Here is an 18780-nt window from a genome sequence, read left to right as displayed (position 1 = left end):
CTACTACAAATGAAATGAATTTTGTTTGCTTAAAAGTGAATCGAAAGAGTAGCAAATAGAAAACAACGGAATTGTAGTACAGTGAAGAGAATAAAGTGTCGTAGGTATATTTGAATATACCAAGGTGAGTATAAATTTACAAGGATAATCTAGTTTTTACAGAAATCGACATATTTGTTGATCTATATTTAATAATCTTTGGAAAATATTACGTCCATGAAATACTATTCCTCGCACGTCTTACCTGTCGTAGAGATCTATGTCTTAAGGATGAATCTCTCTGGTTACCGTGTTAGGACTCAACTGTAAATACTAAATAAATAACAAATTAGTTTGCTAGTTAATTCTCAAATCGGCTTTTGTTTATTAATTTATTGCTTTTTTTGGCATGGGTATGAAGAGGTCACATATCACATGGGCATAAATTATATTAAAATACTTTCGTTTTCCTCATATATAAAGAGTACTAACGTACAAAATTCTCAGTAATGCTAAGTTTAGGGAAGCCTTATGTTATTGCAGTGAGATTTTATTGCATATTTATTGTATATTTATTTCATATTTATTTTAAAAATTAGTAGGTATCAGAAATAAATATATTTTAGAGTTAAGGTGGTCAACTAGATAATTTCATTTTTATTTATACTTATTTATATCCTTAAATAAAATGGAGATTACGCAAAATCTAGAAGATGATGTTAAGAAAAAAGAAGGGCCAAATTATAACTTTCAAGGTGGAAAGGCAATGGCAAGTGTTAAAGCAGGGGAGGAGATAGTTATTTCAGGTAATTTTCTTTTTTTATACTAAAAAGATATTTTTTTAGTTTTCCGTGCAGGTTTTTTAATTATTCTTATCTTACTTAAATATTTTTTTTAGGTATGTCCGGAGCTTTCCCTAATTCCAATAATATCCACGAATTTAGGGATAATTTATACAATAAGGTCAATATGGTGTTGCCAAATAGAAGGTGGGATCTAATTCACCCAGAAATTCCTCCTTGTTCAGGCACTATTCCAGATATTGAGCAGTATGACCGTGGATTCTTTGGTAAGTGCAAAAACTGTCAGTGATTGATATCCAATTAAATATATATAAAACGTTGAGGTACTAGAAAAACGATAGCTGCTCATTCATGCCAATATGAAAAGTAACACATGATTGTTACATTTCAAATATAACCTTCGAAGGTTTCTATTTCATAACTTTGTTGCGAATTTAGATATATGGATTGCCATCAATAAAGCCCTTGTTGACGTTTTAGACTGTAATCGTTTACACCGATGTTCAAGTGCATGTCTCATCCATTTCGTTGCATTTTAACGAAAACTTGAAATATACTTGAATTAAAATCGGACCATTATTAACGCAAGCAGACCCCCGGCAAAAGAATGCATAAACAATTTGAAATTGCAATTTCGCAAAAAGTAATGGTCCGCCAGCGCCTGCCTTCTGCAAACTTAAAGTTGATATAATTGTCTACTTCTGTGCCAAATTTCAGCTCTTAATTTTCATAAATGACAAAGTTATGAATTTTTTTAAAAATGCCGAATTTTCCGGTTTTTACGGATTTTCTCCGGTTCTTATCAACCGATCGAATCGCTCCACCTCTCATTTTCTTCGAAATTTAATTTCCTACAACTTTTTCATTTACGAAATTGAGATTGCTCTAGTATTTTTGGTTTTATAAGCAAAAAACTAAAAAAAAACGCATTTTTTGCACTAAAACTAATCTGTTTTTAACAAATTAATTAATGAGAGTTGCGAGTCGAAAACACATCAGAGTATATCTACAGACTGTCTTTTAAATGATGGCACAGGTGGTATGCTGTTAATATTTTTGTTAAGATATGATTTTTTTACTCTATTGACTGGCCTATTTATAAATACTTATTTTTCCTTTTACTTACTTTATTAATTTCTCTTCTTATCTATATCTGTATATTATATTTTCTTGATTCTGTTGAACTTCACTTAAACACTTCATTAAATCATAACTTATTTTCACAATCTCACAATCCTTTTATTTTTTTTAACAATAGACTACTGTATATTGTATACAATATATTTTAGTCTTGTAGGACCTGAGGACGAGGTGAAAAAATTGACCTCGTGCCCTGCCCCCCTTGGCGTCGCACCTGCCCCCCTCTAGAAATTCGAAAAAGTACAAAAATTTTCTTAAGCTAAGAAAATATCAGATTGGAATCTTGTTATAAAATATTTTATTTATTTAAACATTAATTTTGAAAATTAACACTACCTACTTTATTTTTCTAAAAAACAATTGTAATAAATTAGCATAAATATTTGTTGACAAAAGAATTTAAAAATATAAAATTTTATGTTAAAAAGTAATACATTTCCATATTTTAAAAATTTTGCTCTGGAATTTTAAATAAAAGAAATTAAATTTTTATCTATAGGAATCAGAATAAAATATAAAATATTAAAAATTCACTACCTATTTTTACCTATAATTTATATTTCTTCCGTCCTTCTGTTCATGCCCCCCCTCCCCAGCCCATTGGCTGGCGACGCCTAAGTTATTATGGAAAACTCACATTTATCAATTTTGAACTTACTTCATTCAATCACTTACTTATTTATTCAGTAATAATATAACTAGATTAGAAATTAGATGATTAATACATGAAACATACACATTTTACATACCATTATCATATAGCGCTTTCAATAGATCTCAATTATCATAAAGACAAAAAGAAATTAAAATTTGAAACCAGTAAATTATGTGAATTTAAATGGTTTGCTAGAACGAGTAGTATCCAGCCAAGTAGAGGTATTGAGGAATCATATTCATTATTTTACATTTAACACTGCTATAAAAAAATAAGTAGAATCTATGACAACAAAAGAAAATTAAACCTTGTATAATCTTAGGATTAATAAGGTCTCTTAGACGTAGGGAAAATTCCAGCAAAGCGGCACTCAACACGTGTTATTTCAAGTGCATGTGGTCATGGTCATAGGGAAAGTTGAATAACGAACAACACTTTCTTTTACTAAAAAAATGTAAACAACAATGTAATTCGGTATATACTACTTGTGTATGTATAAAAACATTTAAAATAAATATTAATAAACATAAAGTAATAAGTATTAAACACACGTATAAAAAAACTGGCAAAAACCAGAAGACTCAATTTATGTTTGATTGAATCTTTAGGTATATTGATAATAATGTAACCTACCATTTGGTATAGTAAATACTAAAACATTTCATTCCTACTGGAATAATTACAACCCCTAGCGGAAATTACCACATTTAATGATGCAAATATTACAGATTAAGATGTTTTATCACCGCCGCGAATAAGTTTCGCTGAAACAAGGGTAGAAACATACCTGATGATGCGATCTATAACCGATCCCATCCAGATTGTGGAACCGTTGACAACGATGCGTAAAACAATTTACGTGTTTTACAATCATACAATGACGTAAATCTTATAATCATTGTTCACTTTATTTTATGTTGATTCGCACGCCTTTGGTACGTGTCCAATAATGACAGCTCTATTTATAAACATGCTGGTACAAAAAAAGGAAAAGAAAGAAATATGTGTTGAAGTAACAGCCTCTAATCTGATAAATTTTCTCAAATCATTTTCATCATCGAATAGGACGATACACTTACAAAGAAACACGCATTCGTAATAGACTACAAGCCAATCGGAAATTTTCAAGGGGTCATTTAACCCAGCATGAATAAATCAATACTACCACATATAACAATAACTTTAGAAACCATGCCGTCAATTCTTGTCGGTACAGATGAGTACACAGGTAAGCTAAACCTATTCACCGAGGGAGGGTGGTTTTCGGCAAAACATTTTTGTACGGCATTTCTAAAGTATATAGGTTATACAAAAAAATGAACCTCCACCTAATGCCGTACAAAAATAGCAATACCGGAAGCCAGGAAAATTTTTGATGTTCCGAAAATTTTGGCCCGGTTTTTGGTGATTTACTACAGTACGGCATTTATACTGCAAGTTTCGGATTGATACGTAGATAACTTTTGACGCCGTACGTATTTGCTGATACAGGGGTTAGAAATGCAGAGCGCCACCCTCTATTTTAGCCCCCCTTGTTTCAAGTCATTGAAAAATGTACGGCATCGATTCCAAATGATTATTTAACTCTCCAAATAATTCTTAGCAACTATGCCGTGAAAATTATGGTTAATGCAAAAGTTTATAAAACAATTACTTGTATTTTGGAATTGAGTTGTACGGCAACCACTTTTTTGATAAAATATAACCAAAAACTATCGTACTAAATCATGGCCGGTTACAATTAATGGTACAAATTAAAATAAACAAATAAATAAATTTTGAAAATTTACAATATTTTGAAAATTCCTTGTTATAAACTAAAGATGTTATATTCAAAATATTATGGCTGTAATTGACTTTTCATAAGTAAAAAAATAAAAAATAAACCAATGCCGTACATTTTTAACTAGTGGATTTTACATAGCTGATAATATTTTTTATTAAATGTTTACTACATTTTTAGATAATAACTATACGGCTTTACAAATTTTCATCAGAAATATAACATAAAGAATGAAAATTACAATGCCGTATATATTCGTTGGAACAATTCTCCGAAACTGTATAAGTCCAAAATGAGTTATATCCTAATTTCAAGAGAAATTTAATTTATACCGTAGAAATTATGATGGCGTTGTCTTTAAGATTAAACAAAATTGTGTATAGAGAATCGAGAAAATATTGTGCACGAGCAAGAAAGTATTATTTTCAAATAAATATAATAATAAACAATTAATTTAACTCAATATTCATGAGAATTCCTATATAAATACTTACATTTAAAACAGTGATATAATATATGTTTTGAAGTACCCTCGCATTTGCATGCATATTTACAACTTCTGTTACAACTCTTTGAACAATTTATTTACGCAAAAATTGTGATGAAGCCATTGGCATACAATATATGTTTAAAATTAGTAAAAATAATTTAAAAGTGCATTTGTTACAAAAACAACTATAAGATTGTGTGAAAAAAAAATTAATATATAAGCTTTTCAAATTTATAAAACTAATAATTTTATATCGACCTATGGTTTTTTAACGGCATATTACTTAAAAATTATTTTACATCTTAAATAATGTTTTAGCAACAATGCCGATCATTTTTCAATGATCGGAAACAATAAGGGTCAAAATAGGGGTTTGCATCCGGGTTTTTTCACTCTGTATCGACAAATATGTACGGCATTACTGAAAAATATTTCTATATGATATTGTAAGTCTTATTATAGAAAGGCCGTACAGTACTAAATAATTTGTATTAAGGAGAAAATAGTAGTAAAAATAAAATCAATTCTTGCAAGTAATACTTATTTGCAAATATATATTTCAAGCCATTTAGAACCATTTTTTTTGTTCGGAATTTTGTTTTTGTTGATTACTGTTGTCAGTATTAACAAAATATATTAATGCCGTACAAAAATTTTTCACCGTGAAATCCTACTTTTCAGATGAAAATTAATTTTCCTATAGTCAGCACATGTTTCATGAAAAATGTACGGCATGGCCAAATATGTCATTATTTTATAAAATCGAATTAAAATTAGTGAATTTGATGTTGGTTCAAATCACCCCCCATACGCTTCTTACAAATAGAGGGTTGCACCCTGTATTCCTAACCCCTGTATCAGCAAGTACGTACGGCGTCGGTTAAAAATTTATCTATGTATCGATCCGAACTTGCAGTATAAATCACCAAAACCCGGGCCAAAGTTTTCGGAAAATCAAAAATTTTCCTGGCTTCCGGTATTGCTATTTTTGTATGGCATTAGGTCGAGGTTATTTTTTTTTTGTATAACCTATATACTTTAGAAATGCCGTACAAAAATGTTTTGCCGAAAACCACCTCCCCTTGGTGAACAGGTTTAGCTTACCTGTGTACTCACCTGTACCAACTAGAATTGACGGCATAGTTTCTAAAGTTATTGTTATATGTGGTAGTATTGATTTATAAGTAATCCATGCTGGGTCAAATGACCCCTTGAAAATTTCCGATGGGCTTGTAGTCTATAACTGCAAAATACAGTATACTACGATGAACGCCACGCCGCCAATGTCTTTCTACCTCGGATGTCGAATGCGGTTAATTCCAAGGAAGTGGCACAGGGGTCTTCTTGGAATTCTATCTCAACAAATATCGTACGAATTGTAATTCCTAGTGCAAATCATCTATAGTGACTCCAGTTTATAACAATCATGTGAGAAGTGAAACTATAAATTATAGACCTATATCTCTAATAAATAACTTAAAATAAACGGGTTGATTGAGTTTCTTAGAAGTCGAAAATATCAATAATCAATTTGGGTGAAACTACTGAAGATGCAGGAATTAATGAAGTAATTAATCAAATTAATAACGGCGAAAGAATGTACATATTTATGGACCTAACTAAGGCATTCAACACTTATTAGAAAAATTGTATGGCATTGGAATAAAAGGACATGTATAAGATTTATTTAAATGTTATAAAAAAAATGAATTCAAAGAGTTAAAATTAATAACACTATTGATAAACTATTAGAAATAGAAATAGGTGTCCCACAAGGCAGTGCCTTGGACCTACATATTTTTTAATGTATGTTAATGAAATTGCAAATTTATTTAACAATGGCAAGATGTTTTCTTAGGCAGATGATACAGCTATCATAATTCATAGAGACAACTGGAAAGATGCATATAAAAATACAAAAAACAAGCTGAAAGAAAAAATATTTGAAATTAACCCAGCTATCATTGGTCAAAGTTTGTCATAGAGCTTGTAAAACACCCTGTATTATTACAGTTCATCAATTTATGATGTAAAAATAAAACAAGATTATACATTTTACACAACTATATGAAACAAGAGCTACAACAAATAATGCAATTCAGATAGCATTAATTAAAATACATCGTCTCCAGAAATGTATGTTTTTTATGCTTCGAGATTCTTTATCTTAGTTCCTGTTCAATTAAAAAATATATGAATAACAAAAAATAAAAGACATTAATTAAAACATTTTTAATTCAAAATTATACAAAATTTTAACAAATAAATGTACTATTGCCTGTACAGAGAACAGAAACATGCTAGCAAGACAAATTTTTAGTCTAGCTGAAGTTGCTGGACTCGAAATTCTAAAACGAATTTTGCAAAATATTTTGTTTTTTTTGTATAAGAAATCGTTTAACATGTTAAAAATTACTGATTAAATCACTTTATTCTCTCAGTAATGTTTCTATTCCATTATACTGTTTTAATTTGTGTCCATTCTTCCCCTATTCTTTTTTATATATTCACTTATTTATTTTTATTTACTAAGGCGTTCACGAACGACAATCAGATTCACTGGACCCAGTAATATCACTAGTTCAAGAGAAAACAATAGAAGCCATTTTGGATGCAGGTTTAAACCCTCTCGACCTGGAGAACACCAGGACTGGTGTATTCATGGGCGCTTGTTATTGTGAAAATGATAAAATGTGCTACTTCGTCAACCTGATCCCAAATTCCTACACTATGACTGGGTAAGTGCAAGATAAACAATTTGTGAGATATTTGAGTACCTAAGTACTTAAATAAAATAAAATATTAAAATTTGAGAACCTAAGTACTTAAATGTGGGAAACCAGAGGTTTCTCATCATTCATTTATAAGGACTTTGAACTTTGGGTGTAAAATGATCCAATGTTGTCATGTAAACAAAGGATTGCAACTTTTTTAATTACCTACATCACATTTTCTTTTATTTTAAACTCATTTTGTTGCAGAGCGCAAAGGTCTATGATAGCACATCGACTGAGTTACTTCTTAAAATTGAAAGGGCCGTCGTACGTAACCGACACAGCTTGTAGTAGTTCTTTGTACGCATTTGAACATGCTTACCAAGCCCTTCGACGAGGAGAGATTGACAACGCCATCGTCGGTGGAGTGAACTTGTGTTTGCATCCGTTACAAACGCTGCAGTTTGCAAGGTGAGTAAATCATATTTTTCATCAAAAGATTCCAAAAATTTTTGGCGTTTTCCCATTTCAATTATTCAGCTGTACATTCGTTCACCAATGTTCTCATCAACGTATTGTAAATGCTTTTTTTTTCTGAATAAACGTTTACGAGTTTCTAAGACATTTAGAATGTTTATAATGACATTCAGATTGGGAGTTCTAAGTAAGGACGGTACTTGCAAATCATTCGATGAAGAAGGTAACGGCTATGTCAGGTCAGAAGCTGTGGCGGTTCTGTTTCTTCAGAGGACCAAAAATGCCAAAAGAATATATGCTGAGGTGGTTTACGCCAAAACGAATTGCGACGGATATAAGGAGCAAGGAATCACTTTTCCCTCCAAAGAAAGGCAAGGGGAGCTGCTGACTGAATTCTATGACGAATGTGGAGTCGACAGATACAGTCTCAGCTTCTTGGAGGCCCACGGGACAGGTAATGTCATTATTGTTACTGATTATCTGTTGAAATTGTGTACTAATAATACAAATAATTTATTTTGAAGGTACTACCGTTGGAGATCCGGAAGAATGTTCTGCCATCGATGACGTTCTCGCAAAGCGGAGAACAGAACCTTTGCTGATAGGTTCCGTCAAATCAAACATCGGACATTCAGAACCAACATCTGGTGTCTGTTCGATTATTAAGGTAAACAACTGACTCTTAATTCTTCCAATAAATATCAATTGATGTGAAGTAACAACAATTGAGGAAAATTTGAATAAAAGTTTTGTCTTCTGTGACCCTTTTGTACACGGATATTCTCATACCATTCTGTCCTCCTTATATATTTTGCCTTTTTATCTAGGAAATAATTGTAAAGACCAATTTTCTTACGATCTCAAAGAAATACATAAGAATGTTATGGGAACGCCTCTATACATACAATGTTCCCACAATTGTGTACTGTACAGAAAACACTTTTTTACTTGTAAATTTATCTTTCTTTATGAAAATTTCTACTTGTCATCAAACTCTTAAAAATATTTCGCGGTTTTATGCCGGATGGTTGAAAGTGAGTGGCCAATTAGATTATTTCAGAACCTACTTTGATTTAAATTTAGAAAATTCACACTAGGGTTTTTGGATGTGCTGTAGGTATTCAAATTTAATAATTTTGTTCCTGTAACATTTCCGGTTATAACGGAAGTTGACGTCAACTGTAAATGGAACACTATGTATATTTTTACATTTTTGGATTCTACACTTCATTTTAAGGTGACTTTTATCAAGTTTCCTTATTCCTAAAATTATCCGTTTTCGAGATATTTAACTTTTTAGGAAAAAAAATTAAAAATCAGAACCTACTTTAAAACCGTACGCATTCTACAGTTAGACAGATAAAGCAGGAGCAGGAGCTAAATACCTAAGCTGCATAACCATAGCTTTAGAGTTGCCGAATCTTATACAGGGTGATGATGATTCAATACCGAGTTTGGTCCAATGGAAACCATCTAAACATGATTTTTTGTAATGAAACATTTTTTCAAATTTGAATGCCTTTTTATTCTCTTTCTATCTATACTATGGTTCCCTATACTTATATCTTCTAGTTTTTATGTTATTTGAAGTTATTTGATGGGTACTCTACTAAAATAGATTAATATTATTACCTGTTACGTATTCGTATTTAACTGCGAGGGTGGAGGGACTTTAAAACAAATGGCAAAGTTATCAACCATTATTTGTCATCAAGAAATTGTTGTCAACTTGCGGTATAACCGGAAGTGTTAGAGGAACAAAATTATTGGATTTGTAAAGAGCACACCCAACCCTAGTGTGCCAATTTTCAAAATTTAAATTGAAGTAGGTTCTGAAATAATCTAATATGTCACTCATTTTTAGCCACATGGTATAAAGAGATTACATTTTTTGACAAATTTTAAAGTTGTTCCTAGCAAAATACCCATTTTTTTAACATCGAAGGATATCACTAGGAGATATTATTAAGAAATCCAAAAATTCTGAAATTTTGCAATTCCACACAAAATTTTGAGAAAACTATGAGCCCCAAAAATGTTCGGACGCCACATTATGTATGCATTATAATATGTATATAAATTTTATATAATTCTTAAATAAAATTTTCAAATTCACCTCAACTATATCAATCCAATCAATTTGTGACAATCAATGATTGTCACAAATTCAGAGGTTCTCAATTTCAGAGGTCGTTTTCTTACAATTGTGTTAAATAATTTAATAAACTTCCAAAGGACATTAGGTCTACACCATATTATACTGGGTGTTTCATGAAGTTCTCCCGGCACTAATAGAGGATGTTCCTTGGGTTATTTCTAGAAAAAAAGTTTATATAAACATGTGTCCGATTTGCTTTACTTTGTGAGCTACATGAATTTGAAATTTAAATATAAAAAGTAATAATCAAATTTGTTGCGTTACGTCTCGGCGCGCTACGCATTGGTCAAGTAGTGTGCTCTGACGACATTTGCAAGGTAAAATGTTATCTAGGTTACTGTCAGTTTTGACAAGCTTGCAGTTTAGTGTGAAGATTCAATTTTGCAAATTCGCGAACAATGCCTTTTAAGTTTACGACTGCTGAGTATGCCGATATGGTGTTTGTTTTGGGTAATTGCGATGGAAATGCTACTCTAGCTTCACTGGAATATCAACGGCGTTTCCCAAATCGTCGCATTCCATCCCCGAAAACGTTTACTACAACTTTTCATGCACTCAGAGAAACTGGTCCACTTCTAAGTGTTCGCATTCGCTACGAACGGGTAAGTCGGCAGAGTGTTGTAGAAGAGAATATCCTTGCTATGGCTGAGCGTAATCCCGGTGTTAGTACACGACGGATATCCACGCCTTTAGTGATTCCCAATACTAGGGTATGGAGAACATTAAACAAGAATCTGTTGTATCCATACCATCTACAACGTGTTCAACATCTGGAGCCAGAAGATTTCCCTAGGCGGGTAGAATTTTGTCAGTGGTTGAATAATAATAGGAATTTGTATCGCTACATCTTATTTACGGACGAGTCACAATTTACCAGAGACGGTATCAACAACACCCATAACATGCATCAATAGTCGGACGTCAACCCTCATGCCACCGTAGAAAGTAATTTTCAACGTAGATTTACCATTAATGTGTGGTGTGGAATGTTATACGATCAACTTATAGGGCCATTTATTATTGAAGGTCGTCTTAATGGACCAAAGTATCTATAATTTTTAGAGGAAGAACTCCCGCGATTGCTTGAAGATGTACCTCTGGCAAGACGATTAAGAATGTACTTGCAACATGATGGAGCTCCACCCATATTTCCCAAATTGTCACTGTTCACCTAAATGAGCATTACCCTGGTCGCTGGATCGGCCGAGGTGGGCCACACATTTGGCCAGCTAGGTCTCCGGACTTCAATCCGTTAGATTACAACATGTGGGGTTGGATGAAGGATTTGGTTTATCAAGAGAATGTGGAAAGCGCGAAGCTCTAATCCAAAGAATTGTTAATGCTGCAACGCAAATAAAAGAAAAGCACGCGAATATTAGAAATGCAACGCGAGCAATTCACAGGCGTGCTGACAAATGTATTGAAGTAGGAGGTGGAATTTTCGAAAACCTTTTAAATTAAGAATGTATATGTATCACTATTACCGATGTTCTAAAAATAAAAATGAAAATTTAATTTCCATTATTTTATTTTCAAATTCGTGTAGCTCAATAAGTAAAGCAAATCGGACACATACTTATACCAACTTTTTTCCTAGAAATAACCCAAGGAACATCCTCTATTAGTGCCGGGAAAACTTCATGAAACACCCGGTATTTGCACTTCGTTTCGTAAGTGTAAAAAAGTACATACCTACTTAATGTCTAAGAGACTATAGAATATTTTTTGTATTATTTCAGCTTGTTGATCAATTGTACGGTAGCGTTTCTTCTTTGAAATTATGTTTAAAATGTACGCCGCCATTTACTTTGTAAATACTATTTTTTATAAATTTGCTAATTTATTATAAAACTAATAAAGATGAAAATTATTTATTTATTTATTTAAATTCAGTAGCCAAGTAGCTACAACAAAATGTTGTGACAAGAATACGCTCGGACGGAAGAGTTTGCTTATGATTTAGTAATTCATAACGTCTGCTTTGTCCTTTGGCATGACATTTGGTATGACAATGACATTTAAATCTGCAAACATATTTTTTTATGTAAGTTTGGTCGTATGACAGAGGATGCATCGTCCTGCTGGAAAATCAAATTTTTGTCTCCAATACATTTTTCTCCCAAATGGAATAAACTATCAAATTACTTTATCAAATTTTTTAAGAGCCAGTGGTGTAGAAATTATACTGAAAAAGCGAATAGTCACCATAAATCTCTCTGAACTATGTACATTATTTAACACTGAGTAGTTTTTCGAGAATGTTTTCGAACAATTTCTTTTGAGAGGTTTCGAAAATATTTTTATATGTTTTATGAATCCTTGAAGTTTCTTGGTTCATTTTTGTTACACGCTATATATGATATATGAATAACAATAACTTTCTAGTGTATTATTGGTATGGAAACTGGGTTTATTCCTCCTAACATACATTATAATAAACCAAGGCCAGAGATAAAAGGACTAGTAGAAGGAAGAATGAAAGTGGTTACAGAAAAACTGAAATTAATGGACGACAAAGGATTAATGGGTAATATTTTATGTTTCATTTACTTCTTTTTCTAACTTGGCTTTTTAGGTATTAATAGTTTTGGGTTTGGTGGTGGTAACGGCCATGTATTATTGAGGTGGAATCCCAAGACTAAAGTCAATAATCATGGTATTCCAAAGGACAATCTACCTAGACTCGTATGTGTGAGTGGAAGAACAGAAGAAGCTGTTAGAAGCTTACTCAGTACTGTTGATGTTAATAAATTTGACACTGAATATATAAAAATATTACAAGAAAGTTTCAGGTGCGACTTTTGATATTTCAAATAGCTGTATTCTTGTGAAGGAAAATCATTTGATGTATTTTGTAGGAATAATATAGAAACCCATATGTTTAGAGGTTACACTATAGTATCCCGTTATAATGAATATGGATCATCTGTCAAATTCCTCAAATATTTTCCTCACGATTCTGTACCACTCTATTTTGACTTTGGGAAGATGAATAAATGGTATGACATCGGCTATGATCTCATGGCACTCTCTGCATTCTCCAGGTGTATTCAAAGGTAAAAAAAATAGAAATATTAGATGACAGAAGTTGATCATCAACTTAAAAAACTTTCCAGAAAGTGAGACATAATAATAACTGTACATGATAATCTCATAATATTTATTTAATTATGAAATACAGTCAATATTTTAATAATAATATCTTTTAAATGTCTGACTGAATTAATTTTGGTATATTTTCAAAGGTGAGTTGAATTTTCAAATTAAAGTCAGAAATTGTTTCTCCTGTAAAGCAGAGATATTTTACATAACACCATAGGAAAAAGTCCAAGGGGTGAAATCACATGATCTTGATGGCCAGTTGACATCAGCATTTCTGGAACTAACTCATCCAGGAAACTATTGTTACAATAATTCAATTATCTTACGAGATGTGTGACAAGTCGCACAATCTTCTTGAAAGAAAAAACATTGTCTATGTCAGCATATAGCAGTTTAGGCAGAAGATATTCTGTTGGCATGTCCCTGCAACGTTCTCCAGTAACAGGACTTATATCATAGTCGATATCATCCTAAAATCAAACTTACGTCGTTAATATCTATAATAAAATTTTTACCAAAAAATTTCCTGATATTTCGAGATCTTTTATCAAGATTTTAAAATATTTTAAATTTGCGTATACATAAGCTGTATATCAGACTCCAATAATCACTACTTCCTAAATTTTTTGGCAATATCTCCCACACAAACATTTAACAAAATATATTATTTCAAAAATTATTCAATGGTAGCCAAATAGGAATAAATTTTCCTTATGATTTTAGAAAAAAACTTATCTACTAACAATTTTTGCTTGTCCGAGTTCCAAATAAGGGCAATTTAGTTATACAAGGAGATTTTTAGTTTGGGCAAAAATGACATTGGATCGACTAAAATAAATTTGGAAAAATATAGGGAATTTTTACCTAAATTCAAAGCAGCATTAACTAAGTACTACAACATCAGTAAATATTGTTTCTTTGCACAAATTATTAAAAACTTTATTAACGCAGTTAATATTTATTCCATTAATAAGTAATATTGATAAAGTAGCACTCTAATTAAAATATATTATGCAATCAGCTCAAGCTAAAAATAAAACCATCACCATTAAAAAACACACTAATTAGATTTTTTTTTATAATGACTATTTCCAAGTGGAAATTTAAATTTACTGAAAATAAATGGCAGCTTTTAGACTTTGGCTAATAATTATTTGGTGATTTTAGCAGACCAAAATAATGCAATAATCTTCTAAATAAAAAAATTGGCTAGTATATTTTAGATTGCTCTTATTTTTTTTTCTAAAATTGCATAAAACTATTTTCTCTCTTGGTACCCACTTTTAGCAATTATTATGTTTATGTACAGGGTGAACTAAATTTAATTATCACTACAGATTTCAAGAACTATTAGACAAACTGAAAAGTATATATGAGCAGAGTAGTGCACTGAAAAAAACTGCCATTTCTTCTGAATTTTATGTATTCTTTAAAATTTAGCTATGCCTCCGTTTTGTAGTCCGACTGAAAAAGTTCTTGAACCATTCTAATGTGACTTTTTGTGTTTATTTCACTGGCACAACTAATTTCTTTTTTTTGCCAACGTTTCGAGAAAATGACAATCTTTTCATAAGATTGGAAGTTTCAAAAAGTTGTTATTGCAATTTTAAACAAATTATACGATATACAGAAAGCTGTTACAGAATTAGCTACAGTTAATTTTTAAGAAGTAATTTTTATTTTTTTTATAATAAAATGAATGAATGGAAAAAAGATTGAATGAATAGTAGTAATATTTTTTAATAACCTTTAAATTGTTCATTGCTTTGCATATTTAAGCTTTTCTGTATACCTTACAGATTCCTGTCGTGTAGTGTTAGTTAAATATGATTCAGTAATAAAAAAAATAGAAATGAGAATTTTTTATATAAACTATATCAACAAACATACGACACTGGTAGTACAGATAGTGCCCTAGCCAGGCTTTTCAGTGACTTGATATCTAGTAGCAGCATCTTTTAAATAAAGAACAAATTTAAAAAATTCCATGAAAATTTAAGAAATTCCATGATATTTTCCCCCTGGCGCTCCCAGATCTAGGAAATTTCCTAATAATTTCAGGTTTCCCAGATACACCCTTAAATATATAACAAACAAATTAATTGAGTTTGCGTTTACTCCCAAACAGCCGTTGCACCACTGTTGAAAAGATTAAGTGATCTTCAAAGAAATAGATTGTTCTGAAGACATTTTTTACTTTCAGCGGATTGGACTGAAGAAAAAAAAAGATAAATGAAAATTGTGCTGTATCCTCCTATTTCATTTGTATCATCGTTCAACATCATGTCATTTAATTTTGTTTTAGGATACAAAAGGTTCTGTGCCAAAAAGTAAATATATTAGATGTCTTACTTAAGAAATCTAACAACGACATAGACCCTTTGCTTGGAAGCTCTGTAGTTCAGATGGGTCTTATCGATTTATTCAATTTAGTGGAAGTAAAACCGACCGGGAAACGTGGATATCCATTTGCAGAATTACTCTCTGCGTATTGTGATGGAACACTGTCTTTGGAAGAAACGATCAATTATATGTTTTCTATAAACAAGGCCTTAAACGATATAATATTAGACTCCAACAACAACAATAATCTGGTAAGATCCCCATTAGGATTTGTTTCATTACATTAAATAATAAAACAGAATTATCTTTAAAACTGATCATCTTATGGTTACGTAATAACGTAAAAATTTAAAACAGGTAAAATTTTTTATCGAAATATATAAGAAAATAGAAATTATCGAATTTAAGAATTTCAACTTATTTAAGTATCTTAAACTTTATAACATACAGAATAAATTATTCAATATACATATCTGACATCATCCTAAGATGTAATAGAAACATTACTTATTTCAAATATTTCAGGAAAACAACGTTACGGTAGATAGCCACAAAATAAATGGTCATAGTTTCCAGAATGGAAATACAACGACGAGTGACTACATTGGCGTATCTCTTAAAACTAAAGTTTCGTCTTCAATTAGTAAGTTTATATAAATAATTAATAAAGAAAAATTTCCAAAATCATTTTTCGTAGAAGATCATGTATTGCAAAGTGTGCAAAATCAACTAGGATGTTCAAAAAGTAACGAAAACAATAGAAGAACTGAACACTTTGTAGACACGATATTTAGCAATATACTCCAAAATACTGATGCATTGAGTCGAGATTCGGTCCTACTCAAAATTGGAGACAGCCTATCAGAGGAACTGGAAGACGTTTCTGTTATTCCACTATTTAATAAAGAGAGTGGCAGCTACTTAACAGAATTTTTGAAAGGACTTGGAAGGTAAAAACTCTCTAACTATGCGGTTTTATGAAAGTAATGAATTTATTAATTCAGCTTGTACGAACGTGGGTTCAATCCTCAGATAAGTAAGCTTTATCCTCCTGTCCCAATTCCTGTGAGTAGGGGAACAGCAATGATATCTCCTTATGTAAAGTGGGACCATCGAAAATCTAAAAGTGTACCAAAATACCACATAGAATATTTGAAAAATGAGATGAAGTGCGGCAATAGAATAGTTCTTATTGATGCTGAGGAAAACGAATGGAAATACATCAGAGGACATGTTATTGACGGTCTGTTACTTCTATATTAAAATTAACTTAATTAATTGTATAAATGTTTTGGGTTTTAGGTAGAAATATATTTCCTGCCGCAGGATATTTACATCTAGTATGGAAAACCTTCACAACCTTGAATGACATAGAAATGACTTTTTCGCAAGTTTGCTTTGAAAACTGTAAATTCATCAGGGCCACCACAGTGCCCAAAGAAGGTTATATCAACCTACTGATCAACATTCAATCGAGCAATGGCAATTTCGAAGTTACAGAAGGGAATTCCATAGTGGTTACTGGAAGGATCTTCTTATTGACAGTAAAGTCTGAAAACTTATCACATAATTGTGTGCCAATTGAAAGCTCTTCAGGCCTTAAATTAAAAAGCAAAGACGTCTACAAGGAGTTGAGATTACGAGGATACACATATAAGTATGTACCAGGGAACAAATATTCAATATCGTGATAATTGATTTAAAACGTTTCATTTAGAAATGATACGTGGTCTTCATCTCTCACATTAATTATAATAATTTCCATTCTTAACAGACATTTGGGTGATCATTCAAATTAACTCTGAATTAAATAAAAAACATTTTTAGGGGAGGTTTTCGTGCAATAGAGGAATGTGACAGTTCCGCCTCGATGGCTTATATAAAATGGGATGACAATTGGGTCACTTTCATTGATAACATGCTTCAACTGAAGATTTTACAATCCGATACTAGGTTGCTTTATGTACCAACCTACATTTCTAAACTAACTATAATGACAAAAACTCATTTGCAGTTTTTGGACAATGCAGAACGAAATGAACAAAATGCTATTGTTCTGCCAGTAATCAACGATATGAAAACTGGAGTAATAAGGTAATAAGGCAATTAATAATAAAAATAAGTTTTTCGTTTATCGGTTTACTGCAATTTTTCCATTTATATCTATTCTTTTAATTCTACATAGATAAATAATTTTGATGTGATTACACATTCATTTTTAACTTGGATGTAGAAAATATTTATTAATATAAACTCATGAGAATATCAATTATTTTATTATTCTTGTATTCGTCTGTTCGAATTTAATTACATCGGCATACAAAAAAAGTGCTCTGTATCTTTGATTTGACCCTATAGGCTTTATGTATTTTGACGTGCTGAATCCGAATTTGAAGGCCGTTTACTCAAACACCCCCAAAACTCTGAGTAATTAGCAAAAAATAGAGAAAAATAGCCGAAAATCACGTTAAAAATTCGAAAAAATTTGATCTGCACTTAATCAAGTGGGTTTCTTATACACTTTAAAGTACTGAATCCAAATCTGAAGTCTTTTAAAATCCATCCCACAGATTTTATATAAATCGCTAAATAATAGGGAAAAATCACAAAAAATAGCAAAATTTCGCCAAAAATCACGTTTTTGAGTGCAAAAAAATTCGAAAAAATTTTTTCTGACCTTGATCAAATATGTTTTTTATGTAGTTTGATACGCTGAATTCGAATTTGAAGTCTATTAGCTGTATCCCACCACAGATTTTGGATCAAGTTTCATTAGGTACCCAAAAATTTTGCAAAAATCGCAAAATATCACAAGAAATGGAAACCATGAATATAAAAAAATCTTGAATAATAATTGTTATCAGTGGCGGTGCGTGAACATTGATTGAATGTGTTCTGCTGCTTAGGGTTGTTACATTTGTTGAATTGAATTTCGCGATAAAGTGCCCGGAGAGCCTCTAAATGGCGCCGCAGGCAAAAAATTTTAAAATTTTCAAGGTCACGCGTTTTCCTGGCACATGAATTTCAAGGAGCAATCCATTTATAAATTATAAAAATTCAGATTTTCACAAGAACGATTTTTGAAATATCTATTCACGAATTACCTACTGACGGTATAAATAAATTGGAATAAACT

At 31.4% G+C, this 18780-nt stretch overlaps 1 protein-coding gene across 1 annotated transcript; it reads left to right on the top strand.

Annotated features, from left to right (window-relative positions):
• Positions 1–667: 667 nt before the first annotated feature.
• LOC111691607 (fatty acid synthase-like) lies at positions 668–8720 on the top strand. Its single transcript, XM_023454696.1, has 6 exons — positions 668–785; positions 878–1048; positions 7384–7588; positions 7832–8035; positions 8215–8495; positions 8566–8720. The coding sequence occupies exons 1-6, from the start codon at positions 668–670 to the stop codon at positions 8718–8720; spliced, it is 1134 nt and encodes a 377-aa protein (XP_023310464.1).
• Positions 8721–18780: the final 10060 nt, after the last annotated feature.

The sequence above is a fragment of the Anoplophora glabripennis genome, unplaced genomic scaffold, assembly GCF_000390285.2.
Source record: "Anoplophora glabripennis isolate ALB-LARVAE unplaced genomic scaffold, Agla_2.0 scaffold3, whole genome shotgun sequence".
NCBI lineage: Eukaryota > Metazoa > Arthropoda > Insecta > Coleoptera > Cerambycidae > Anoplophora > Anoplophora glabripennis.
This window is presented reverse-complemented; position numbering and strand designations above follow the sequence as displayed.